Source organism: Pseudorca crassidens, chromosome 15, assembly GCF_039906515.1.
Source record: "Pseudorca crassidens isolate mPseCra1 chromosome 15, mPseCra1.hap1, whole genome shotgun sequence".
Taxonomy (NCBI): domain Eukaryota; kingdom Metazoa; phylum Chordata; class Mammalia; order Artiodactyla; family Delphinidae; genus Pseudorca; species Pseudorca crassidens.
The window spans coordinates 37,950,189-37,976,735 of record NC_090310.1 but is presented as its reverse complement, the minus strand read 5'-3'; the positions used below and the strand labels follow the sequence as shown (position 1 = coordinate 37,976,735).

Here is a 26,547-nt window from a genome sequence, read left to right as displayed (position 1 = left end):
GGACATTCAGACTCCGGAACCCAAAACAGCTGTTAAAATATGCTTTCTTTCTGGCACAGTGGTTAAGAATATGCCTGCCAATGCAAAGGACGCGGGTTCAAGCCCTGGTCTGGGAAGATCCCATATGCTGGGGAGCAACTAAGCCCGTGCACCACAACTACTGAGCCTGCACTCTAGAGCCCACGAGCCACAACTACTGAGCCTGCATGCCACAACTACTGAAGCCCGCGCGTCTAGAGCCCATGCTCCACAACAAGAGAAGCCACCACAATGAGAAGCCCGCGCACCACAACGAAGAGTAGCCCCCGCTCTCTGCAACTAAAGAAAGCCCTCACGGAACAACGAAGACCGAACACAGCCAAAAAATAAAATTAATTAATTAATTTAAAAAATATATATGCTTTCTTTTCATGCATTAAAAGCATCACCAGTTAAAAAAAAAAAAAAAAAAAGCATCACCAGTGAGGGGACTTCCCTGGCAGCCCAGAGGTTAAGAATCTATGCTTCTGCTGCAGGGGGTGCAGGTTTGATCCCTCATGGGGGAAACTAAGATCCCACATGCCATGCGGTGCAGCCAAAAAAAAAAAAAAAAGCTTCACCAGTGAATACTGCCAAATAGTCCAAATAGTCCCCCATCCTGGACTCTGGAATGGGGTCAGACATGCTAGGTGACTGGATCCCTGCATCAGGGTCTCAGCAGTGGCCCCTGGGGGCAACTCAGGACTTAAGGTCCAGAGAGGTGACTGACGTGGCCAAGGGATATGAGGGACCAGAGGCCAGGCCTTAGCTAGACAAAAATATCTCTCTTCTGTAGACCCATTTGCAGAAAACAGCAGCTCAAGATGCAATTAAATAATGCATTTTTAAAACTTCACAGAAGTATAATACCATCTTAACCAAAGTGGAGCTGGCTACATTATTTCCACAGGCTCCAGGCTGCCTTAACAACAACCCTATGTAACTATCTGGTGTTCAATTAAAAACCTTTCAAGAAATATATAAAGCTTTTAAGATGATCACCATAGGTCAAAAGTTTACTCCCTGACCTAAGCATTTTTGAAAATGAAGAACAGATTCACATGGGTCTCCCTGTGCAGCAGCGTGAAAGTTGTCTTTAAAAGGGACCATACCTGGAGAACCACCTCCCTTCAGAGGGTCAGGGGAGGAAGCCTACAGCGCCTCCCCCAGATCAGACCAGGATCCAACAGAAGCTGAACAAGCTGCTCTTTCCAAGAGGCCCTGGGGCACAGCGCCACCACCTCACCTCCAGGTGGGGATGGATAGGCTCTTCTCAAACGGCCCACAGGAAAAAAGCAAGACCTCCCTCTACCAATCTCTGCCAGTTATATGAATGTACAATCTGACTTGTACTTTCCGTGTTTTCCTATTCTACATATTTCAAAATGAAGACATCTGTTCACAACACCATTAGAAAACTTGTGAAAAAAAAAAGGCAACCAAAACAAAACCTTGATTTCCTAAACTTTAAAAGTGCTACACAAATAACTTTCCTATCAATTTTTAAAAAAATAAACATATAAACAGAAAGAAAGGAACCATTCCAGAAACATTTGCACAATGTGAGCAAACCTTCTAACAAGCTCTCTGACCAAAAGGCAACTGACAACTACAAAATGGTTCTAAACTCAAAAGGTTTACCTCATAAGGGTTGGTTCTAATGCAGGGAATTTACAGAACTGGGTGGCAATCAAAAGTGGGAAGTGCAGCAAAATCGGTTTGTCCCGTACAGGGTTATCCCCCAGCCAGATGTGGTTCTTCCCACACTGGCCAAGAAATAGGGAAATGTCCCCACCAAGACCAGCGGTCACGGGAAAACTTCATAGTGAAGACTGGGCCCTGCAGGTGCCAGGTGCTGGAAAGCCCAGGTCCGCCACCCACTCAGGTGTGGGGGCCATGCTGCCCCGCGGAGCCGCGCACACTCACTCGTCGCCGTCGGGGCACAAGCCGCTGGCCTCGTCGTACTTGGAGCAGTACACGTCCGGGCTGTAGTTAAAAGTGCCGTCGCGCCTGCGGAGCGGTCTGCGCCGACGCTGATTTAGGAAATGCCAATGGAAACAGGTAAATGGCCTGTGCTGGGTGCACTTGTGCTGCACAAACAGGGAGCACTGCTCTGTCCTAAACTCCTTTAGATACCTAAAAAGACAAACAGCGTTGGGGTCGCTTCCGTCGCCACCGCCGCCGGCGGGCGGCCCGAGAACTCGTGGGCAGGGGTCAGATCCCGTGCGCCCGAGGGCCCCGACCCCAGGCGCGATCCCCCACTCTGCCGACCCCCTTCCCGCCTCTCCCCACCCAGGTGCGTTTCTCAGACCCCAGGCACGATCCCACATCCCCGACCCCAGATGCGACCTTCGACCCCAGGTGCAAACCCCCATCCTCTATCCCAGGCATGGTCCCAGATTCCAGGTGCGACCCCAGACCCCAGGTGCAGCCCCCCATCTCCAATCGCAGGCACAATCCCCTAACCCAGGTGAAACTCCCCATCCCCGACCCCAAGTGCGACCCCCGACCCCAGGCGCCGCTATCCATCCCAGACCCCAGGTGTGATCCCCAAGCTCAGGTGCAACCTCTCACTCCGAGTTCAGACACCCTACCCACCCCACCCGCCCCCGCAAGCCCAGTCGCGTTCCTCGGGTCCCAGGAATGGTTTGCCAATCCCAGACACGGTCCCCGACCCCAGGCGCGACCCCGCAGAATCCAGGCGCGGACTCCTGGCCCAAGGCGCAGCGTCCCCCATCTCCGATCTCAGGCGTAACACCCACTCCGACTCCAGACGATCCCTGACGGCCTCCCCCCCGCGGAGCCCGGGCGAGTTCCCGGACCTCAGACGCGATCCCTCAGACCCCATGCACAGCCTCCTCATGCAAAACACAGACGCGACCCCCAATTTCAGGTGCGATACCCCGACTCCAGGAACGCCCGGGTCCCCAAGCCCCGGAACCATCCCTGACCCCAGGAGGAGGCAGCCGGAGCCCAGATGGCCGCCCTCCGCCCGAGCCCAGACGCGGTCCCCAATCCCCGACTACAGGCGCGTTCTCGGCGGCCCCCGACCCACGACCCCAGGCGCTGTTCCCCGATCCCCAACCCAGGCGCGTGGACCCCCGACCTCGTCCTCCAGCCCCCAAGCCCAGGTGCCACCCCAGACCCTGGGCGCCGCCTCCTGAGCTCAGGCGGCGGTAGCTGAGTAGGATGGTGGTCCACCAGCCCAGACTCCAGGCGCGGCGCGGAGGCTGGAGGGCCGGCTGGCCAGGGGGCTGCAAGGGAGAGGCAGGGGGCGGGGGGAACGGGGAGAGGGGCGGCGCGGGGCCCCAGGCCGCACCCGGAGGCAGCTCCCAGGCCCAGGGGCGCGGGGACGCGGGCCGGGGGTGCGCGGGGCCGCCCCCTGCCCCGCCCCCGCTCCCGCCGCGGCCGGCCCGGGCACTGACCTGTAGTGGGTCGGCTTCTCGGTCTGCGGGGGGGACCCGCTCAACGCCGCCGCCGCCGCTTTCGAAACCGACGGCATTTTCAGTCAAAACAATGCAGCGCGCATGCGCCGCGCGGGCCCGCCCCCGCCCCTCCGGATCTCCCCCCTCGCGGAGCCCACCCGCGCCCCCCGCCGGGACGGCCACGCCCCCGCCACGCCCCCATCCGGCGCCCAGCGCAGTGCCGGAGGCCCAGTGAACTTCCCAGCACCAGGCGCCAAGCGGGGACCCGCGCGCACACCAAACCACGCCATGCCCCGAGCCCGCCGCCTCGGCCGGACGCCTCCACCCACCGTGCCCCCCCGGCCTCCACGTTCACAGCCCATCTTGCACTTGCTTGGTCCCGTTCCCGCTGCCGCCTTCAACGCACCACGGCTGCCCCACGCGCCCTGAACGCCCTGACAGCGCCCTGAGCAGCTCCAGGCTCCGAGACGGAGCCAACAGGTCCCGAGGAGACAGCGCGCCCAGGCTGCTCACACTCGCCTTCATTCGTTCTATGACCCCCGGGTTGGGTGCTGACACCGCAAAGAGTGGCTACAGTTGCTTAGGGCTTGGTGTGGGGGAGAGAGGGGGAAAGGAGGCCTGACTGCTCATGGGTAGCGAGTTTCTTTTAGGAGTACGCACAGGCCCTAAAATTACATCGTGGTAATGGTTGCCGCTACGAATACACTAAAAAATCAATTGTATACTTTAAATGGGTGAATTGAATAATATGTGAACTACATTATCAATAGAGCTGATTTTTAAAAAAGAATCCAAAGGCTCGAGGTCAAGGGGGAGACAGACCGACAGACACACACAAACACACACACACACAAACACACACACACACGCGCGCGCGCGCGCGCGCCCTCTTCATCAACAGGGTGGGCGGGGATGCACAGAGGGTGGGAACTCTGGGAGGCAGGCACCAGCTGCCACCCCCGGTAAGCCCTACCACTCAGGGCCCCAGCTCATCTGACCCTGGAGGAGGAAGCAGGGCGTGTATTTCGGGAGGGAGAACCCAGACCCAGAGTACATTGTTTTGTAAATATATAGCATGAAACACTTTTTTTTTTTTTTGGCCGGGCTGCACGGTTTGAGATCTCAGAGTTCTAACCACTGGACCGCCAGGGAATTCCTGAGACATTATTTAAAATTTTCTACCTCGCTAGTAATTTTTTTTAATGCAAATTAAAACAAGGAAGAGCCCATGGAGCAGGCAGACTTTTTGTTGTTCTTAACAGCAACCCACAATGCTGGTGACCTGCAGCAAGAAAAGCCCTTAAAGGAAGTGTGGCTGGGAGGACGAATGGGTACTGACCTTTACAGAAAATAATCTGTTCCATTTCTAGAAACTCCAACCTAAAAAAGAATGAGATTCAGACAAAGATGTACAAAGATAATTATCAAAGTTATTTGGCAAAAACTTAAAGAGCACCTCACAGAGAATGACAATGCTTCCTGAGAATTGTTAATGACAAGAAAAATGCTCCTACTTAAGTAACAAAACGAAGCAAGATACTGCAATTCCATACGTTTGTTCCCAAGCATGTAAGTTTCTGGTTTTTTTTTTTTTTAACACAAGTAATACAGTAAAATAAGCCATCACTTGCTGGTGGGATGAATGACTACTTTCTTTATATGTTCACATTGTCTAAAGGAATTACTACCTCTACAAACATTACATTTAAACCTGGAAATTAAAATGGCAAAAAATCAACATGATACTTTTGAAGAAAATCAAGCAGAAGAATGAAACAAGGCCCATGAATTCTTTGGAGGAGGACTAAACAGATCTTGAAGACTGCCAGGATGCAGGGAATGAGAAAGAAGTTTAGGATATTTCCAAAGTCCCGAGCTGGGAAGGATATAGAGCAAAGAAACAGGTTTGGGGAGAGCTTAACTCTGTTTTGGACCTAAGGAGCTTGAGGAACCTGTAAAGTCCAGTAAAGAAGTATAGAGAGCCACCTCGAGCTTAAAAAAGGAAGTTGGGGGCTCAAGATAAAGAAATTTGGGGATCTTTGCTGTAGAGGTGGGAGAAAAGATGCCTACCCAAGAGGCACCTTCCTTGAAGAGAGCAAAGAGAACTGTGACAGGCTGTAAAGATTGTCATTTTTCATGCTTTTGAAGAATGTTCTTAAAAGGCTGGAGTAGTACCCAGACGTTAAAATTTTTAAAAATCCAAGGAAAAGAGGTTACCTAAGTCGATGGCCTCATATCTTCCAAGCCTCAGCAGCTTGGAAGATATGAGGCCATCGACTTAGGTAACCTCTTTTCTTGGATTTTTTAAAATACAATCTTCTCCATCTTCTGCCCAACAGTGCTCACAGCAGTTACCTCTAGGTGGTGGGATTATTACTGTTTCTGATTCTCTACCTTTTGCTTATTACACTGTTTAACTTTTCCAGATAAATCATATTGCTTTGGTCATATGAAAATTATTTTTAATTAAAACAAAATTTCTTCTTGTTAGTTCTGACTTTTTTTCCTGCAGAAGCTAGTGAGAGTAAAGTCAGGGTTCAGGTTTGAATGACTGTTGCTCAAATAAAATGGTTCACAACCAAATAGGTCACAACCACACCAGGTCAGAGAAAGGACATCTTAGTTCTTTGCTCCCAGTGGAACTAATGATGTAGCCTGAGCCATGATTAGGTCAATCCTTCTGAATCTTGGTCTCTTCATCTTTAAAAAAAATATATACTTGTCTTAGCACCACCTCCCTGACAAGCATAATTTACCAAGGCGGGCCAGACCTTGGCCAAGGCCTTGTGAGAAGCCAGTACACTGCCATACAGTCAGTGGTCTTCAACCATCCGAGTGAGAGAAATTTCCAGTTAACTTTGGCACCAAAGATATGCCATGATAAAACGTTCCACTAGAACCTTAAGTAAATAAAATCTTCCCTTTTATGCATCTTGTATTTAATCCAGAATTAAGAAAGTTTCCTACTAAGCAGTACTTGAAAACATATCATTTACATACCCCAAATATTGCCTCTAAATTGTCCATAAAAATATTTATCAATGTTATTCCACTCAGAAAGTTGTTGCCTTGCTAAAATTAAAAACTGGAAGAGAGGTGAGAAAGTGTTCCACAATTAACGTTTAGGTTTCTTTCCTCAGTTCCTATTCTGGAAAAAACAAACAAACAAACAAAGGAACTGAAAAGACTAGAAGGCTCCCTTTTTAAAATGAAATGCAAAAAAAAAAAAACCAAAAAACCAAACATTGGCTTAATTCCACATTACCAAATTAATATTTATTGTTAGTCTGTTAAACTAACATCAATTTATACACATCATGGTACACTGTAAAACAAAACGTTTAACTCTTGTGCCAGTTATTCTGTCTCGGAAAGCAAATGACCTGCAAAGTGGATCACACTGGATTACAAGTGTCACCAGCATCCCTTTGGAAACGTGATAATGTTGTACAAAGACATCCCAAATCCAACAGCACACGCTGCAGCCAAAACCCTTTCTATAGACCTGAAAAGTCTTTTGGACGTATTCGATGGCAACAAGTATCAGGCAAAGAGCCGGTTCCGATTTGCTGACATTCTGCTGTGCCTTCAACGAATCAGCTTTGCCAGGCGCGCCATCCAAGTCCTTCAGTCTGGGGACGCGCATAACCAGGACAGAAACGGTCAAACGCGATGTCAAAGCCTAAAGACTGAGGTCTGTTCCCTCGCTGCTGGCACCCCGTTAAGTTCTCGCCCCATGGGCCACCGGACTTCCAGGCTCTTCAGAACGATCGCTGGGCTCCGGTACCTCTTCTTCCAACATCCGTCCCAACCACCGGTCCGCGCTGGTCTCCTGTCTAAAAAAGCACCAGATGACCAGAACCATGAGGCACAAGCTGAAGGGCAGCACCCTCCACCAGGGCCGCTGCTGCTCCCTTCCTAGGGAGTGCTTCACTGTCCAGCGGAACGGGACGGCTTTGCTGGAGGAAAACTGAAGGGGGCGGTCAGGGTCAACCTCTTCCTCACCCTCGGCCGCGGGCTGGGCACCAGCCCGGCCACCGGGCGGAGGATGCAGACTTCGGAAAGGCCAGCGCACGAGCCTCAGTACCCGGAGGGCCCTGGAAGAGAGAGAACAGTGAGCGCACCCGCCCGCCGTTCTCACCCTAGGTCCCGCCGAGACCGCGCGGACCTCACCCAGCAGCCGGCGCCCGCAGCACGCAGCTCATCGCGACCCCGGCTCCGCACTCGGCGCCGCCGCGCGCAGCGTCGCGTCACTTCCGTCGCGCGAAGCCGGAAGCCGCGCGCTGTTCCTGGCCTCCGCTCACGACTACAGAACGTGGACCCACTCGCGCAACGGAAATGACTCACGGCCTCAGGCGGCCTCTTCCGTCGTAGACCCGCCCCCGGCCGGCCGCGCTGGCATGCCGGGAAATGTAGTTCGCCGCCGGTCCTAAGAGGAACTAGCGGGCAGGTTCCTAGGCTTCCGCGCCGGGCTTGAGGCCGGCCGACGGGGACGGGATGCTGGCGTCGTCCTCCGACGAGCTCGCATCAGCGCGGGTCTCACCGTCGGCCGGGCTCGCCTGAGATCGGCGCCCTGAGCCCACCCTCCACACCCTTCCCGCCAGGCAGGCGCAGCCCCTGGACGCCTCCGCCCCGGGGCCTGGCGACGCCGTTTTGCTCTTTTCATTGGACTTTCAGCCACGGAGTCATCTTGTCCCCTCGACTAGTGTCCGCCGCCCCATGGCCGCGGACCCTCACCCAGCCCTGGCGCTTTGCGTTGCTCTGTGCTGCGCACGAATAGCCGCGTCTACACCACCCGCCCTGCGGGACAGGCATTTCTGCGCACTGCTCAGCCGCAGGGCCGCCATCTCTCACCCACCGCAGCAGAGCACGCCCACGGCTGTCACCGGGAAGCCAGCAGGCACTCGGACAAGTCTCTCTCTCCAGGCCAGCGGAACCACCAGTGCAGAGCCTAGCGCGCCATCATCTTTGTGGATGGAGGCTGCAGCCTGCTGGGGGGAACCTTCCCATCCACCTTAGGAGTCAGGCCGGGAGGGTCACCCTCGGGCTGTCCTGGGACTTCCTGTCTACCCGGTTCCCCAGTTGACTTCATAGGGAAGCTGCTGGAGCCTTCTGCCTTCAAGGCAAACTAGCCCTGGCTCTGCTGAGCCGTCCTGTCTGGAGACCACATAGGAGCACCCAGGCGTCATCGCAGACTATGTGGAGACGTGGAGATGTGCTGGGGGTTGGGGGTGGGGGTTGACGGTGACAAAATCAGGTTACGAGGCCACCTTGTGAACTGTGACGACTGAAAAAAAAAAAAAAAAGCACAACGTGTGAGTTTTTCTGCCAGTTTTTGCCAGAGCACAGAGGGCCTCATTCCTGATCTCTGCCCTGAACTCCTTTAAGGGTGTGTTGAAGGTCAGTGACTGCAGTGTCAGGTGACTTCATTCTTGTAGAACCGGGTGACAAGCAACAATTTTCAGTTGGCAGCTGTAATGTGCTGCCTCCTGGTTCAGAATCTTTGCCTCTGGAGCATCTCCTGCACCTGCTTTCTAGCAGGAGAAGCACCAGCCTCGGGGACCAGTTCTTCACCTCTCAGGAAGTCTAGAGACACTTAAGCAAGGGTGGCGGGCTGGAGGTGTTCCTAGCTCAGCAGCATCTGGGAGATCTCCCCACCCTGGGAAGACCAAACCTGGACGCCTGGTGGCAGCTCAGCTGCAAAGCCAGGACTGTGTTCAGAGCTGCTGTGTCAACAGAGGCACCTGTGTGCCCACATCCTCCTCACTGGGCCCCACCCCACCTGTTCCACCCCAGAACCCCACCCAGAATCACTGCCAAACCAGTTCGACCACAGGGAACCCCAGGAGCACCTACTGTGGGCGGGAGGATGGACCAGAATCATTCTGGTGTGCAGCCTGTAGGGCTTCCTGGAGGAGGTGGAGATCAAAGAGGCCTGAGGTTGGGGTGGAGCTGCTGACTGCAGCTTATGCAGCCACCTGATTGGTATGCTGATTTAGGGCATCTGGGTAAAAGCTGCCCTGGGACAGCAGAGGGGGTGCAGAGCTGGGGGTCAACGGCAGGGGCTAGGGCTTCACCCCCAGGCAGGGCAGCCTCCAAAGGGTCACTAAACCTGTCCCACTGCTTTGGATGGGTGACAGAAATAAGACATCTCAGACAAGCACCCCTCGAGCCTCTGCTTCCTCAGTTGTAAAATGGGCATCTCCTGTCCTTCGCAGGCTGCTTCCAGGACTGGTGCTATGCCTGGGAAGCCCTCTGCCAGTCCCTGAGACAGCTGTTAAGACTGATAAGGGGACGGCATGGAAGTGTCCTTCCATCCTGAGGCAGTGGAGGGCTCCTTTACTGCCATCAGGCTCCTAGGGTGCTCTGAGGCCAGAGTCTGGGAGGAGCAGCGCAGGCCCACAACAAAGACTTAGCAAATCCACATGTCCAGTGGACCTCTCCTCTGTCCCCAAGTCCTGCTGGCACTGGTCTCCATTCTAGGTGAAGGCGTGATGCAAAGGACGTGGGTCCTGCAGAGTCTGAGGAGGACAGCAGGCCTTGATCTCCGGGAGCTGGCCTGATGCTCAGAGCTGGGCTCTCCTGTAGGATGTAAACAATTTCAGAGAACACCAGTGTTGGACCAGGCTTCTCCGTGACCATGGTGGCTCAAGACCCCTTTATAATCACATCTGAACACAGGCAAAACATGGAAGTGGCCCAAAAAAGACCAAATACCCCCTTCCTGGCTGATGGGAGGGACCCTGGTCCTTTACCAACCATGGCTGGAGCCTTGCCTCATCTGCCCTCCTTCTGGATCAGATATATTAAAGATGCTATACTGGGTAGAATGATGTCCCTCCAAATTCTTATCCCCCTGGAGCCTCAGCACGTGACCCTATTTGGAAATAGGGTCTTTGTGGGTGTAATTAGTTAAAACTATGTCATAATGGATAGGGTGGGCCCTAAATGATGTCCTTATAAGAGGAGAAAAGACCCAGAGACGCACAGGGGAGCAGGCCATGTGAAGAGGCAGGCAGAGACTGGAGTGATGCGGCCACCAGCCAAGGAACACGGAGGACTGACGGCTACACCAGAAGCTAAGATTCTCCCCCAGAGCCTTCGTGGTTTCATATTTCTGGCCTCCAGAACTGTGAGAAAGTAACTTCTGTTGTTTTAAACCAGCAGTTGGTGGTCCTTTGTTATGGCAGCCCCTGGAGACTGATACAGATGCCCAGTCACAGTTACCCTGCTTGCTGACAGCACACAGCCCAGAGCAGAGCCCCTCACCCAACAATGGCTGAACCCAGAGCCCATTCTAACGCCCGCCTCCTGAGACACCCATGTCCCGGGCTGTGAATTCTCCCTTGTGAAGTCCACCTTGTTCAGTGACACATGTGTCCCTGGCAGCCTCTGGCTGGAGGGTGACAACAGCCCCAAATGCTGTGGTTTGCTTGACCCTCTCTGATGCGGTGGAGCCCAGAGTGGGAAAAGCCACAGCCAGATGCGGCCGGTGGCCCGGTGTCTCCAGGGCCCTCCCCTTCCTGACCCCAGCAGTCTCGGCAGGGCACTGGGTGACAGGTGCCCAGCACTGCCAGCGATGCCGCTCTTGTCCAAGGTCCCCCTCCTCCCAGAGGCATAAACCAACACCTCAGCCTTCATTATCTCAAAGCACACAGAGAAACCTCACACGAGGACTAATGTCCCACTAATGGGAGGGAGGCTGCAGCCCTTGTGTGCCCGATGGCGGGAGTAATTTACTGTAGCGCCACTTGAGAGCTGACATATTGGAGCTATTGATTTTCCCTGGGAAGATCAATATGGGGTGCATGGGGACAGGCAGGGCCACCACCTTTGGAAAGGCAGAGCCTTTCTCCCAGGGGCTGAGGCCTGACAGCAGGGGTGGGGGCTGGTGGGGGCAGGGTGAGCACAGAGCTCTGAAGGCCCCATACTGCCCACAATGGGGGCCTGGCTGGGAGCAGATGCCAGGGCATATGCTCAGGCCCCAAGCCTGGCAGCCTGAGTGCCTCAGCCCCCAGCCCCAGCCAGGAGCCCCCATGGGCACAGGGGGCTTGGGACACCCATGCCACTTGGCCTGGCACTGGCTGGCCACCCAATACCGGCGGGACATGTGTGGGCAGTGATTCTGGGAAAGTGCGTCTCTCCACCTACCCAGGGTCCCCCTGGCTGCCATAACCCAGCCCAGCCTCACCTGTAACAAAAGCTGGAGTTCAGCCTCCACCCACCAGACTCCTGTGTCTATCTTGAGCATGGCTCTGACTCAGGAGGGGCAAGGAAGGGGATAATTCCACTAAGACCCAAGATCTGCTTCTTGAATCCCTCTCACGCCTGTCTCCCACCCTCACCTCCACATACTGTGCCTTGTTAGGCCCCATCGTTGATCGCTAGGACTGGTGCAGTGGCACCCTCCCCAAGTCTCCAGTCTCAGGCCTCCTGTGTCCAGAGGCCCACCCCACACTGTGCTGCTGAGGTTCCTCTCCCCAAACACCTGCCTGCTCTGGGTTCTCTCCGACTCTAGAACTCTCCATCCTAGACTGGGGTTTCCTCCTTGTCTCTGGTCAGGCAGAAAAAGGCACTGGGATTCTGCCACCAGAGGACAAGTGTCTGGCTGTCTGTGGACAGTCTTCCCACAGCTGGCATGAATGGACACCTCGCTGGGTCACTCTTGGGACCCAGAGCCCTTTCCACAGCCCCAGTTCCACTGACTGGGAGCCTGAGGCAGAGGCCAGGATGGAAAAGTGGGCCTGTGGGGTGGGGGGTGAAAACCACCCTGGGGCCTCTTTCCTGCAAAAGCCCCACTGCCACTCTGCGATTTGGTTCCATTGATGCTGGGAAGAGCTGAGGCCCTGGCCGACTTGGCTCCCAGTACAGGAGGAAGGTCCGAGCTCCAGGGCCAGGCCAGGAGGTCCTGTGTGCCACCCACCCCATTTTCCAGCCAATGCTTCCACCTCTTGGCTTCCTGTTGCTGCTGAAACAGGGAGCACAAACTGAGTGGCTTAAAACAACACTGATTTGTTGTGCAGTCCTGGAGGTCCGAGGTCCCAAGTGGGTTTCCCTGGCCCCAAATCAAGGTGTCTGCAGGTTTGTGCCCTGAAGGCTCCAGGGGAGAATCTCCTTGTCTTCCGGATTTTAGAGGCCGCTCCATTCCTTGGATTGCAGCCCCTCCACCTTCAAAGGTGACCTTCTGCTTCAGTCGCCACATCTCCCCCCACCCCCACTCGGACCCTCCTGCTTCCCTCTGTGACACACAAGCCCACTGGATAATCCAGGGCCATCTCCCATCTCAGGGTCCTTATCTCAGTCACCTCTGCTGGGTCCCTTTGCCAAGTGGGGTGAGGACGCAATTCCCAGGGATCAGGGTGTGGACATCTTTGGGGCCATCACTCAGCCTACCACAGGGGTGCCAGCTCCTCGCGATCTGGTTCCTTTCCAGGCTGTCCCCTCTGCCGGAACACCTTTACTTCCCCCGGCTTGGCTGGGTGAGCACCTGCCCCAACAGCGCCTGCAAACCACCTCCTTTGTGAAGCCCCTCCTCTGGCCACAAAGGCCAGGACCTTCTCCATGACAGGGCTGCATCTCACCTTCCCCAGCCCAGCCCCCATGCCCAGCACTTCCCTCGGGCCCCTGAGGCCCCACCCTGCGGGGCTGACCCCAACCCAGCCGGTCTCCAGGCCCTTCCCAGACCCCGGCCCTGGCTGTTCCCAATAGGCAGCAGTGGGCACTGCAGCTACAGCCAGAACAGCTGCTGAGGTCCAGCCCTGGGTCCTGGGCAGGTCATGGTGGGCATTCCCTGGGCTGGCAGAGGGGCAGGGGCCGTATCTGGGCAAAGAGGGATTCTGGGGTCCCAGCAGTCCTGGGGAGCCACCGGGGACCCCAACCCCCAGCCTCCCCCAGGTCTTGGCTGACATCTGGGCTGTGCTGGGTCAGAGAGAGGCTGGCTAAGGCTGGGGCAGGGTCGACCCACAACCAGGACCTGGCAAGTGTCATTGGACCCCAGGGTATAAGGACAGAACTGTGGCTGTGGCCAAGGTCGGTTTCCGGGGACGGGGAAACTTGGACTGGACTCATGGGACTCACGGTGAAGGGGCTGTAATGGTGGGTGGTAACCACAGTGAGGACGCCCCAGGGCAGGACCCACGGGGCTGGAGGGGCCACCAAGCCCCTTAGGGGAAGGCACAGGAGCTAAAAAAGGAGCCAGAGAAGGGAGGTGTCACCTCAGCCTGGACGTGGGGATGAAGCCCTTGGGGGAGCAGTGATTCAATGGGGTTTGTTGCAAATGCACCTGCAGCTCTGGAACGGTGGGAAGTGGCAGGAGGGGGCTGGGCAGGGACTCTGGGGTCCCCACCTGCATAAACCCACCACCTAGGCCCTGGCTGGTGGTCCCTGGCCCTCCTGGGGCTTCCCAGGTCCTGCTGCTGGCCCAGAGCCCGTTCACCCAGAGCGCTGCAGAAGCAGGATGTCCTCTAGAGAAGGCTACTCCAGGAGTCAAAATAGCATGAAATTTAATTTTCCGCCTATTTGACAAGGCTTGGTCCAGGCCCCAATCAGCGGTGGAGATAAGGGTCCTCGGCCCCGGGTGTGAGCCAGCTGGGCGAGCGGCAAACACTCCACGGTCCCCCGGGCAGGCTGAGGCTCCCCCCGGCGGGGCCCTGGTTGCCGGGCGCTAAAGCAAACGGGCTCTATTTGCCCAGTCTGCGATGACAATGCAGTCACCAAATATTTGCCAGCCGGGCCAGCCACAGAGCTTGGCTATAAATGCTTGAGCCCAGGTGGAGGTGGGCCTGCCCAGCGGGAGCTGCAGGCCTTGGCAGGTAGGAGCCAGGCTGGGCGGCAGGCGGGAGGGTGCTGGTGGCAGAGGTCCTGGGAAGGCTGTGGGGTTCCTCTGCCCTGGTGGTCTTTGGGGACCACCCACCCACAGGGAGGGGTCAACAGCAGGGCTGAGCGGGGCTGGGTCATTGAGGTGGGCTGGCCAGGGAAAGGGGGGCACCTGAGTCTTGGCTCCCCACCAGCGGCCATGCCAACGCCCAACGCTGGGGCCACGGTTCACCCCAACAGGGAAGAGGGGCCCTAGAACTGCAGAGCATGATGGCAGGGAGGAGGGGGAGGTCCGAGAGGCCCCCCTGACTCTGAGGGCGGCCTGTGGACTTCCCGCCCCTCCCCCCACATGGGGAGTGGTTTCCTGAAGCTGTGAGCCCCCCCTTCTCTCTAACCCCTCTTCCCTTTCTTCCTTCCCCTTGCCCAGGGCTCCCGCTAGAAGGCCTCCTGGTCCAAGGGCTGGCCCCCCTGCCTCCCTGCAGTACAGGAGCTGGGGCCCTGTTCGGGGGGGGGGCCTCCCACATTCACAATCAGCTCCCCTAATCCCACCCCCTCCACAGTCCTGCCAGCGCCCCCCCATCCCCAGGTTAGAGATGCTAGAGGTGACCTCACCAACCCTCCACCCCCGACAGGGAGCACAGGGAAGCCTGCGACTGTGGGGACAGAGAAATGGCTCTGCCCTCCCCTGAAGATCCCCGGAGCTCACCTCATAGCCCCTGAAGCCTCTGAAGCCCCTGAAGCCCCCAAAACTGCAAGGGACAGAGCACCCAGGTCGAGGCAGCCAGGCCCGGCTCCCGGGCTCAGCATGGTCACTTCAGGCACAGAGGGACCCTGCCAACCACAGACACTCAGGGAGGGGATGTGTCAAGGGGGTCCCTCCCCACCCTGCACCTGGGCAGACTCTACGTCAACAAGCCTGTTTATCAAGAGCTACAGCGACCCTGAGCTGGGGCGAGGGCTCTGCTCTCCAGACCCCAAACCTGCCCGAAGCCCAGCCCCTGGGCCAGCTCCCTTCCCACCTGCCCAGCTTCTCTCTCTCCAAGTCACTATTCCAACAGCACTGTCAGCCACCCTCCCTACAGATGTACCCTCCTCTGGCGGGTGACTGAGGCCTGCACCCTGCAGCTCACCCCTGCCATGCCCCCCCCGCCATGCCCCCCCACCACAGTGCCCACCACCTCCGTCTCTCCAAATGTCACCTGCCTCTGAGCTCAGCGCCCGCCCCAACCCTGCAGTGACTATTCCCCTAGGAGGGCTGCGGGCCCTGACTGCTAACCTGTCCCCTCTCCACCTCCCTCCCCAGCTAGCGCCCAGTGCCCGAGAGCCCCCAGAAGCTCGGCGGAGAGATGGCCGCGGGTGTGATCTGGCCTCTCTGTGACTTCCGGCTGCCTCTGCCATACCATGGGCCCTTCCTGCCCTCAGACCCGGAGCCCCCAGATTCTTCTGAGGAGGAGGAGGAGGAGGATGGGGAAGAGGAACTGGAGGTCGAGGGGCCAGAGGGCCACAGCCCGGCCCCCCAGAGCTCAGGTTGGGTCCCAGAAGTGGCCCCTCTGGACCCCGGTGGCCCAGAGACGCCGCTGCAGCTCCTGCGGTTCTCTGAGCTCATCAGTGGCGACATCCAGCGGTACTTCGGCCACAAGGACCGGGGGCAGGACCCCGACGCCTGCGACATCTACGCCGATGGCCACACGGCCAGGAACTCAGCCAGGGAGCTCTCCTGCGCCAACCTTGTGCGCCTGGCCCAGGGCGAGGCCCCAGAAAATGAGGCCACTGAGCCCGGGGTCTGCTCCCCTGGGGCCCCCGAGGGGCAGGCGTGCGGGCCGGGCCTCGGTGGGGAAGGGCTGCAGCCGCTGGGACCCCTGGCCGAGCTCTTCGACTACGGGCTGCGGCAGTACTTGGGACCCAGGGCCGCGGCCGGCCGCCGACTCAGGCTGGAGCAGAAGTACGGCCACATCACCCCCATGACCCAAAGGAAGCTTCCCCCCTCCTTCTGGAAGGAGCCGGCACCCAGCCCCCTGGGTCTGCTGCACCCCGGCACGCCTGACTTCAGCGACCTGCTGGCCAGCTGGTCAGCAGAGGCCGGCCCCGAGCTGCTGGGCTGGGGGGGCCAGGCCCTGGAGGGGGTGCAGCTGGCCGAGGCCTAGTGATTGAGCAAGGATCAGCGGGGGTGAGCTGAGGGCAACAAGGGCCCGGACTCTCCTTATTGCTGTCCTGAGAGGAGCCCTCGGGGACCTCCAATCAGGGCAGCCACCAGGGGACAAATCAGCTCAGGTAGGGACTTCCCAGGCCAGGGCAGGGAATGGGCAGGGGCCACCCAAGAGCTCTGCCCACAGGAGGGAGGATGGGGCAGGAGCTGCAGCCTCTTGGAGGCGGTGGGCTCAGGGCGTCTACACGCTGAGTTCCCCTCTGGGCAAGCCACATTTCCTCAAAGACCAGCCCCCAAAGTTCCAGTCAGTGGTGAAGGGCAGCCCTCCACGCTGCCCATCCAATTGGCCCCAGGGTGGCTCTTCCTCGTGGCACCCGCGCAGGTGGCAGGGCCAGCTACCATGGGGGTGACGGCTTTCTTGGAGGGGCAGGAAGGGGGGCACTGTCTGAGTGGCCAAGCTAACGTGCTGTTGGCTCCGGGTGGGGCTCGGGCTGCAGTGCCTGTGGGTGGGAGGCCCTGGGGAGCGGTGGGGTCTGGGGCTCAGCAGCCAGGACAGGGGCAGGGGTTCTGGGAGTCTAGGGAAGGTCCTCTTGGCCACTCCCCTGCCCAGGGCCTCCTGAACCCCTGGAGGGAACTCCAGCCTCAGACAGGTGTGGGGCGGGCATGTTTATTTCTGGGAAAGGAGCAGGGACAAGAGCTAGTGGGCGGGCTTCTAGCCGAGGGGCTTCTCCGAGACCGCCCTTGGCCTCCGCCAGGCCGCCAGCTTCACGAGGACCGCTTTCCACCGCAGCCACCTGCCCAGAGACACGGCTCATGGCCCGGAACCCGCCTCCGCCCACTGCCCTCGGGGTCCGCCCAGCCCCGAACCCGGGCCTGGAGGGGGCTCTGGAAGGCGGCTCCCCGCTGCCCACCTCACGGCCTGATACATGCCCCAGTGGTTCATGGGGACCACCTCGTCAGGGGCCACATCCTTGATGAAGAACTGCTGCCTCACCAGGGACATGAGGACCCTCCTGCTGCCTAGCGTCAGGGCCCAGGGGGCCCCCCTCGCTCCACAGGTGCATCACGCTTGACAGCGGAGTGGCCATCTCCTCCGTGCGCTGTGGACACGGGAATCAGACCAGAGGGGCGGGACAGCCAACGGGATTTATCTCCCTCTGGGCTAGCCTGGGCCTTATCTGCCCAGAAACTCTGCTTGGGCCAGACACGCAGACAGACGGCTGGGCAGACCAAAAAGCTACAGGGTGGCCAGGCTGGGGGTGGTGAGGGCAGCTGGAAGTCAGGCTCTGCACAGAGAAAGGCAGCCCACCCACAGGGCCTGGTAAGCCCTGGAGCTTGGGTGGTGGGGGCGGGGGCACGGCCAGGGCCCAGTTCAGGGGCCACCTCTCACCCGCTTGGTTTCTGTATTAAACTTGAGATTCTGAATGGTCTTGTACTGGATGCTGCTTTCCAACTTCATCACTTGGTTCTGAAACTAAACACGGCCCCCATTTGTGGGCACAGATGCAGGAAGTCTGCAGACTCGGGGGAGGCCCCCGCCCTAATCACTCGTGGCAGGAGCCGGCCTCTGACACATGGGTCCTCGCCCCTCAGTGGGAGCCGGTCGCATCACTCAGCCCGATGACAAGGGGGGACCCGGCCAGAACTCAGGGCTGCTCTTTTCACTAGCTGCTGATGCACCTCAGCATCTGGGGGCTCCAGACAGAAGCCCCCACTTGGTACTTCCAGAGGCTGATATGTGCAGAGCCGCCCAGCAGGATGGCTGGTTCCATGCGCCTCGCCCCCCACATTCCCAGGGGGGTGTCCTGGATCTGAGCCTCCCTGGGTCGGGGGAGGTCTGCCCCTGTCTGAGCCAGCCCCCCACCGCCCCCCACCGAGTGTGCCAAGCCCAGGGGCCCAGGGGTACCGTGGCCAGCTTGCCCTGGATCTCGGCGATCTTCCGCCCGGGGTTGCCCTCTCTGAGCAGCTGCACAGAGGACGGCAGAGCAGCCAGCTCCTGCCTCACGGCCTCGCCCTCGAGCTCTCTGTGAGCACAGGAGGCCGGGGCTGACGGGCTCTGGCGGGCATCTGGGGGGTGGGGCAGCTGGAGGGAGGAGGCCCTGGGCAGAGCATAGGGTGCTCGGCACTGCCGCCCCACCAGTGGGCACTGGGGGGTCCCCAGCAGGTGATAGAGTGAAAGGCTGCCCCCAGCAGGGGCCAAACCCAAAGCTGGGCCAGGCCTGGGGTGGGGAGGGGTCGGGACTGCCACAGGTGCAGGGGCTTGGGGAGGATGGACCACTGTCAGGAAGCCCTGTGATGCAGCAAGGTCATTCTGAGACGGCTGTGCCCTCCTGCAATGGGACCAGCCCACTCCCTGAAGGTCCTGCCAGGCTATGACAGGGAGCCGGGGGCCTCACCTGGCTTTGGCCTCGGCAGGGATCTTGAAGTCTGAGTCACTCTTGTGAAGGATGCACGTGTCGGCGATGGCCTCTATCTGAAACGCAGAGCCGGCGGGCGGCTCAGGGTGGGCACAGCGGGGAGGGGGAGGCCAGCCCAGCCCTCACCCACCTGCCGGGGCAGGCTGTCCACTCTCTGCTGCACCTCCCGTAGGTGCGCCTCGGCCTCCTCTCGACACCGGGCCAGGCCTTCCCGCCATCGCTGCTCTGCAACTCCCCACTCACTCTGTGCCTGGGGCGCAGACACCAGTGAGGGCTGGAACCCGCCCAGAGAGAGTGGACAGGCCGACTGACTGGCTCCACTGGAGCCATAGTCAGACCTGAGACGGCGAGTCCCACGCAGCAGAGCTCCTGGAGGGCACAGGGCCCCTGCCTCAACTCAGAGCATGTCCACACTGACCGGACACAGCCCGGGTGGCCTGGCCTGGCACAGTCTGGGTGCCCCAGTCCTCCCAGGCAGGGCCACCAGGCTGAGCAGAGCCACATCCCTAAGAAGGCCTGGCTTCGCTCCCTCCCCTGAGCCAGACCCAGCTGCCTGTGAGTCGGCAGCGACAGAGAACAGGCAGCTGGCCTACAAGCACAGGATGGGGGACCCAGCCCCGCTGCCAAAGGGTGTATACCTGTGTTCACGGCAGCACTAAGGGCTTCAGAAGGACACCAGCTCAGTGTCATCAGCTGACAAATGAATAAGCTATGATCCATCCACACAGTGAAATGTGACAGCCATAAAAAGGAAAGGAGCACTGACACATGCCACAGAGTGGATGAACCTCAAACATGGAACATTCAGCGAGAGAAGCTCACAAAAGGCCACAGAGCATTTGATTCCATTTATACGAAATGTCCAGAGCAGGCAAATCCAGAGAGACGGAAAGCAGACCAGTGTTTGCCAGGGGCTGGGGGAGGGGTTGTGACCTCTAATGCACGGGGTTTCCTTTTCGGGGATGGAAAAGTTCTAAAAGTGATTGTGGTGGTGGCTGTACAACTCTGAATAGACAAAGAACCACGGAAGTACACACTTTGAAAGGGGGAATTGTCTGGTGGGTGCACTGAACCTCAATAAAGCTGTTAGAAAAAGAGCAAAAAGAACCCAAAGGTGTAGGCTGCTTTGCTGGTCACTCAGTGGAGCCCCCGTGTGGTTGGGGCCCTGGGCCTTGTGGACAGCTGTTGGGTGGGTTGGGACCTGCCGCCCTGAGGGGCAGCAGGACCCCTCCCACCTAGGTGCGCCTTCCCCGGGCTGCTCTGTGCACTCACCTCGCACAGCCTCAGGCTCAGCGTCTGCTCCTGCAGGTCCAGCCTCCAGCTCAGGGCCAGGAAGTGGTCACTCATGTCCTTCACCTGCCTGACCAGCTCAGCCACGGACACCTCCAGGGCCTGGCTCTTCTCTCAGAGCTGTGGGAGGCTGGGCTGAGTGTACTGCCTGCATAAGCAGGGAACCCTGCAGGCCCGGCCCTGGCCCTGCCGTCTCACCAGCTCCAGGGCACTGTACATCTCCTGCTGGGCCAGCTCGCTGGCCAGCTGCATGGTCTCCAGGTTCTCCTGCAGGTAGGTAGCCAGCTCCCCAGCCCGGCTGTTCTCCAACTTCCCTTTAGCATCCCTAGGGGTGGGTGCCACTGAGAGAGACTGTCCCTCAGCCAAGGCTGGCCCACCCCTTGGCATTGTGCCAGGGCAGCGAGCCCGGCTACTGGCTTCAGAACCTTCCAGGTGGCCCCAGGGAGAGGATGAGGGTCATCACAGGGACCACCGAGACAGGGCTGAGTCCACCGCTGCCACTCAGAGCTCCCCCGCGAGGGACAGGCTGGGGGAGGGATGGGAGCCCCCCACTAAAGGGCAGCTTCTCTGCCCCAGGGCACCCTGCTGGGCCTCGAGCCAGGCTCAGGACGTTGGGGTCAGGGGAGCAGGGCCGTTCCCACCTGCCCCACCTGAGGCCCCGCTCGGACACCCACCAGGCCTTCTGCTCGGCCAGCAGGATGTGGCTCAGCGATGCTTGGTTCTGACGCACGAACTCGGTCAGCTGGACCACGGCCTTGTCCAGGCCCCGACACTGCTCCAGGAGGTGGCACTCTTCCTGCTGCCAGGCAGAGGCAACCTGAGACCTGCCCAGCTCCAGCCGGGGCCCCGCCTGTGCTGGTGCCCACTGTGCCACCCACCTGCCTCTGCCCCTGCAGGGCCCACGTGCACTCTGCGTCCAGCTCCTGGAGTTGCTGCCACTGGCTCTCCAGCTCCTCCCATAGGCCGCTCTCCGGTGGCAGCCGTGCGCTCTCTGAGGCCTTCATTCTCTGTGGGGAGACCCCGCCCGCCATGAGCTGGGGAGAGGGGGACTGGATGGCCTGCCGCCGGCAGGCACTCACCTTCTCCAGGGCCAGAAAACTCTTCTGCAGGAAGCTGCATAGCTTGGCCTCCCTCTTGAGAAAGCGGAGGCTCATCTCCTCCCTGAGCTTGGTCATCTGGGCCTGTGGAGTGGGGGCCACATGGTCACCGTGCACCTCCCCAAGGGCGTCCCCCTTGCCCATCCCCATACCCATAGCGCCATCAGGGACTTGCTGTTCTCCTGCCCAACCATCTCTGTCGGAGGGGACCCTGGTCCTGTGTGCCCTGGAGGGGTGGGCCTGTCACACCCTCCTCAGGAAGGAAGGCAGGGCAGGCAGGGGCCACATGTCCCAGAGAGCCAGGCGCAAGGGCTGTGAAGGGTCTGAAGGCCACGCTCCACGGGCCCAGGACACACATGGTCCTCACAGTGACTGCCAGACCCCACCAGGGGAGGCGGCAGAGCAGCCATCGGATCATACCCCTGCCAGGAGCCCCGGGCAAGGAGGCTGAGTGTACATGTGAGCACACACTCACACATGTACACACACTCATGCACATGTGCACATCCCCGTTCACACGTGTGCACACACACACTGTCTGCCCTCGTCCTCCAGGCCCAGGGTGGGACCCCTTCTCTCTTCTCCCTCCATCAGCTCCTTTCCTGCTGCACTGAGGGTCTGGATGCAGGAGACGGGGGTCTAGGCCCACAGGCACAAGGCACCCTCTCCACGGCCACAAGTCCTTCTAGGGCCAGGAGGGCTGCCCACAGCCCAGAGCAGGTGTGCCCTGAGCCCCCACCAGCCTCCCTGTCCCATGCAGGGTGACCCAGAGCAGGGCTTGGCTGTTTCTATAAAGAACCAGAAGGCAGGGCTTCCCTGGTGGCGCAGTGGTTGAGAGTCCGCCTGCCGATGCAGGGGACACGGGTTCGTGCCCCGATCTGGGAAGATCCCACATACCGCGGAGCGGCTAGGCCTCTGAGCCATGGCCGTTGAGCCTGTGCGTCCGGAGCCTGTGCTCCGCAATGGGAGAGGCCACAACAGTGAGAGGCCCGTGTACCGCCAAAAAAACCCCCAAAAAACAGAAGGCAGACGTTTGGCGTTTATGGGCCACAGTGTCTCTGTCCTAACCCCTCAGCTTTGTGGTTCCAGCACAAAAGCAGCCGTGGGCAACAATAAACGAATGGCCATGTGCCGATAAAACTTTATTCACAAAACCAGACAGCAGTGGCAGGGCACTGACCCCAGCTCCATGGCACACTTGGGGAGATGCGTGCCAGCCAGGCATCGGGGATCCCGGGCCCCAATGCCGCCTGGGGCTCCTGCCTCTCAGTGGAGCCAAGGCACCAGCTTCCCACAGGGCAGCGGGAGGGGCACACATGGAGCTGGGCAGCTGAGCTATGAGGGCAGCAGCTGGGGACGCGGCACAGTCCCTGGTCTCTATTTGCAGAGCTGAAGAGGCTGGGTCCAGAGGCGCCCCACCCCGGCCCCTGCCCCACCTTCTAGGCCACACGCACCAGCCGGGAGCAGGGCCACCGGAAGATGCGTCTTCAGGAAGGGACTTCCACTTTGCACGGAGGGAAGCATTGAAGCTGGAAATGGCCGAGGAAGGGGCCTCGGGCTATGAGATTCTACTTCTTGGTCTGGGTGCTGATCACATGGGGAAGGGGAGGTGGGGGAGCAGTGACCACAACAGCACTCGTGCTAATGATGGACTTTCTGTGATGGAGGACGCACTCCACCTCAGCACAGCCAAATCGACAGCCACCAGCCACAGGTAGCCACAGTGCACTGCAATGTGGCTCCTGTGACCAAGGAACTGAGTTTTAAATTGCAACAGAGCCACCCGTGGCCAATGGCCACCGTAGTGGACAGTGTAGGACTTGGGGGTTGGCCACCAGGTCCAAACACGTGAACGGAACCAAAAGGAGAGCTGGGGTGAAGGAAGACCCCAGCAGTGGAGAAGATGTGGGATGGGGAGTTGGGGGTCTCCTGCACAGACTGCCTTGTTGGCAGCTTGCTGGCTGCTGATGCCAGAGCCCTGCCTGGATCTGCCCCTGGCCTCCCAGGTACCTGCATCCTGGCCACCTCATGGTCCACCCTCTGGCTGGCCTCCTCCTGGCTCTTCTGCAGGGCTCCACAGGCCACCTTCCGGTCCCGTTCCTCCTGCTTCAGCTTCTCGGTCAGCTCAGACAACCTAGGGGCAACGGCTGCAGGTCACAGCACCCCAGTCGGCCAGAGGCCTGATGGGGAGCCTCAGGGAGGCTGGTGGGGCCCTGGACACCAAATCCTTTTCAGGCCAGGCCTGCATCCGGGGGGCCCAGGCTGACCTAGCAGGAGGTCCAACCCTGCCCGGGTAAACACACAGAGAGGCCAGAAGCCCACTCTGTGTCTCCACCTGGGACAGAGAGAGCTAGAATCCCCGTGAGCGTAACTGATGGGGAAGGGGAAGAGGTGGGGACCCTGGGCTGGAGGGTCACCTGCCCTCCTTGATGACTCCCACACAACCCCTCGGTGGGTCCAGAGTCAGCCTCCTGAGGGGCCCACCAAAGGCTGGCCTCCTGCTCGGCGCCCTTCCGCTCAGAGTCCTGGAGTGCCTGCTTCCTCCTGATCTGGGTCAGGGCCTCCCGGACCTCCACCAGCCTGGCACACAAGAGCTGCTTCTGCCTGGGGCCTGCCCTGCCACCTCCTGGCAGCCAGGAGCAGGCTGGGCAGCCTTTGGGGTGGGGGTTCAGCCAAGGGGCCCAGCAGCAAGCCTTCTGCCCCTTTCCCAAGCTCCACAGGCTGCCGGGCTCCAGCAACCTGACCTTCTGGAGTTGGGCCGTGGATGTGTTTGCTTACCTGAGCAAGATACCAAATTGGAGACAACAAAAGCCAGGGGCTGATGCCCAGACTGGCCTGGCAGCAGCCGCTGCTTCCCCAAAGCCCCCCTCCCTCCTGTTAAGCCTGCTTCAAGGGTGCAGGGGTACCTCTTGTCCAGGGCCTGCATCTGGTTCTGGTTCTGCAGGCTGGGGAACTGCAAGGTGGAGGGGTGAGCTGAGTGCAGGCCAGGGGCCCTCCCAGCTCGACCAGCACGGACATGGGGGCCCACGGAGTGGGACCCGAGGCCCTGGCCTGAGCAGCAGGGGCTGAGTGGGGCTCAGGGTCCAGGAAACAGCTGCCCTGACACCCGGGGATGTCGCCTCCCAGCTGACGCATCCCACCTGGAGAGCCTCCTTCTCGGGGGCCTGAGCCGCCTGCTGAAGCCTCTTCAGCTCTGAGTCCTGCAGCTGCAAGCAGGTGTGGACCTGCAGCAGCTCCTGCAGCAGGCTCAGCGTGGTACGCTCACAGCAGGACTTGTGTCCCCGCAGCGACACCACCTCGTGCAGGTCGGCCACCCTGGTGGGGTGAGGAGCGGGCTGTGTTGGCTGCGTGTGCGGGGCACTGACTACGTGGCTCCCCCGCCCCTGGTCTCTAAGGGGCTTACCAGTGCTCCAGCTGCTTCCAGTGCTTGGGGGTGTCCCGCTCTGGGACAGAAGCGGTGGACGGCAGGCAGCTGGACTCATACCTCTCCGAGCTCTCCTCCAGACTCAAGGGCTCGGAGCTGGCCAGCCCGTCCTCCAGGAGGAGTTCCAGGTCCTCCGGGGTGATGGTGCCCGGCTGGGAGGGTGGCGAGGTCCCTAACGAGAGGTTGCTGTCTGACGGCTCTACAAGAAGGTACCTTGGGGTTTGCCTTTAGAGCCAACGGGGGGAGATGCTCGCAAATGGAGCCCAGGATAACAGGGATCCAAAACCTTGCTGAGTGCGCCCACTGAGCTCACCGTGGCTCATCCCGCTGGGTCCCACAGCAAGGCCCAGCTCTCACTGTCCATGTAGGAAGCTCAGCCTCAGAAAAGTCCAGGGCCCCACCTGAGGACACACAGCATTGGGCAGCAGGAATGGGACAGTGCCTGCCTGGCCAGCTTCAGATGGAGCGCCTGGGCTCTGAGGAGAGCTGGGGGTCAGGAAGCAAAGCCGTCCCACGTGGCCCAGACCCTCGTGCAGGCTCTTGCCTGGTGGTCTTCCCAGCTCCGCTTCAACTCACCTGATATAGCTTTACCAACAGCCCTGCCTGTGGTTTTGGCCGTTGCCAAGCAGCCCTGGGCCTAGCACCCCACGGCTGCCCACAGCTGGACCCCAGGGCGGTTGCAGGAGGGGGATAGGGGAAGGCGGAGAGAGGCAGGAAAAGTCAGAGCTGAAGGCTCTGGGATCCAGGGGGAGCACGTGAGGTGTGGAGTGGTAGCTCTGCCCTCACATCTCTCCTTCCAAGACAAAACCAAGGTAGGCAGGGCAGCGGGGGCTCTTCTGGAACCTTCTTTTTCTCACCAGAACCTCCTGACTTCACAGCCCAACTGCCGGTGGAACCTGAGCCCTCAGCTTTCCCATTCCGTCAAGGCCTCCCCAACTGCCCGTTTTTAGAAGGATCTGAGCGGGTACCACTTGGCCAGCCAGCAGGGATGGCTGCTGGCCTGACACGGGCAGGAACCCCCTGGCCTGGGCAGGAAGGGAGGGAGGCCCAGGAGCAATCACTGGCCCTCTGGTCAGAGAACCCGAGCAGGGAAGCTGGAGCCCAGGACCTGCTGAACACAGCCAGCCCAACAACCAGGCCGAGGGCACAGGGTGCCACAGGGGGACATGGCCAGAGCAGAGCCACCAAGAAAGGGTGCCGGCCACAGAGCAGTTGCACTGGTGATTTGAGCAACCTCAGTGAGAGAGACAGGTGGAGTGAATTTTATTTAACCCAGTGTAACTACAATATCACCCCCTTAACACATAACCAACACCTGAGCAGCTGAGAACACAGTGCCTGCGCTCTCCCCACACCGGGTCCTGAAGCCGGGTGCGCTGTGGCCAGTCTTGCTTCAGGCCAGCACTGACACTCAGGTGCCTCACCCCACCCAGGTGGCCCTGCTCTCTACTGTTGCCCAGACCCGCCCACGAGGGCTGTTGGGGGGCTTCCCTGTGACAAGGTCAGTGTCTCAGAGGCAACCCCTTGCCCAGGAAACCCAACGCCCCGCAGCCACACCACACACCTTGGAGCCCAGCGGGTCTGCGTGCTGACGGGGCGGCCCGTGTTTTGGGTGCACCTGAGCTTGCAGACAAGGACAGTGGCCAGGATGCAAGGAGAGGGAAAGAGTGCCTTCCCCGAGGGCTCTGCAGCGGCCCCAGGAGCAATGGGGACAAGGATGCAGTGGCCAGGGGCCTCCCTTCCATGGGCGTGGGGCGGCCCCAGGTGCTTCCCCACTTGTGGGTCTCTGAGCCTCTCGCCTGCATCTCTCTCTCGGCGGTGTCCCCGCTGGGGCACTGCCTACCTGCACCACACATGAAGGAGGGCTGCATCCTGGGTTGCCCCCCCCCCCACCAGTGGGCCTGTGAATACTGGG

The 26,547-nt window shown here is 59.5% G+C and overlaps 4 protein-coding genes across 12 annotated transcripts in view; 1 reads left to right on the top strand and 3 right to left on the bottom strand.

The window, feature by feature from the left end:
• Nucleotides 1-3,571, bottom strand: part of UNKL (unk like zinc finger) — a 45,107-nt gene extending 41,536 nt beyond the window's left edge. For 6 of the 9 annotated variants that reach the window (XM_067707127.1, XM_067707130.1, XM_067707138.1 and 3 more), the window contains exons 1-2: nucleotides 3,444-3,570; nucleotides 1,945-2,154 (exon numbers count right to left, since the gene is read on the bottom strand). In XM_067707127.1, the coding sequence (XP_067563228.1) occupies nucleotides 1,945-2,154; nucleotides 3,444-3,520 (287 nt within the window). In that variant the 5' untranslated portion in view covers nucleotides 3,521-3,570. Of the gene's footprint in view, nucleotides 1-1,944; nucleotides 2,155-3,443 lie in introns of all 9 variants that reach the window. The other 3 variants (XM_067707132.1, XM_067707135.1, XM_067707128.1) reach the window with 3 other exon arrangements.
• Nucleotides 3,572-6,693: 3,122 nt separating this feature from the next.
• On the bottom strand, nucleotides 6,694-7,773 carry UQCC4 (ubiquinol-cytochrome c reductase complex assembly factor 4). The gene is made up of 2 exons (XM_067707121.1): nucleotides 7,617-7,773; nucleotides 6,694-7,540 (listed from the first exon to the last, which is right to left on the bottom strand). The coding sequence occupies exons 1-2, from the start codon at nucleotides 7,646-7,648 to the stop codon at nucleotides 7,165-7,167; spliced, it is 408 nt and encodes a 135-aa protein (XP_067563222.1). The 5' UTR covers nucleotides 7,649-7,773; the 3' UTR covers nucleotides 6,694-7,164.
• A 7,831-nt stretch (nucleotides 7,774-15,604) lies between these two features.
• Nucleotides 15,605-16,481, top strand: PERCC1 (proline and glutamate rich with coiled coil 1). Its single transcript, XM_067707120.1, has one exon. It carries the CDS (start codon nucleotides 15,605-15,607, stop codon nucleotides 16,400-16,402), a length of 798 nt encoding a protein of 265 aa, XP_067563221.1. The 3' UTR covers nucleotides 16,403-16,481.
• Nucleotides 16,482-17,058: 577 nt separating this feature from the next.
• Nucleotides 17,059-26,444, bottom strand: CCDC154 (coiled-coil domain containing 154). Its single transcript, XM_067707123.1, is given in 18 exon segments — nucleotides 17,059-17,198; nucleotides 17,316-17,431; nucleotides 17,433-17,504; nucleotides 17,795-17,878; nucleotides 18,311-18,428; nucleotides 18,801-18,877; nucleotides 18,952-19,071; nucleotides 20,094-20,231; nucleotides 20,310-20,436; nucleotides 20,786-20,907; nucleotides 20,990-21,118; nucleotides 21,191-21,292; nucleotides 23,219-23,342; nucleotides 23,693-23,788; nucleotides 24,115-24,161; nucleotides 24,349-24,523; nucleotides 24,612-24,831; nucleotides 24,946-26,444. Coding segments are annotated over 18 exon segments (1,959 nt in total). The 5' UTR covers nucleotides 24,956-26,444; the 3' UTR covers nucleotides 17,059-17,116.
• Nucleotides 26,445-26,547: the final 103 nt, after the last annotated feature.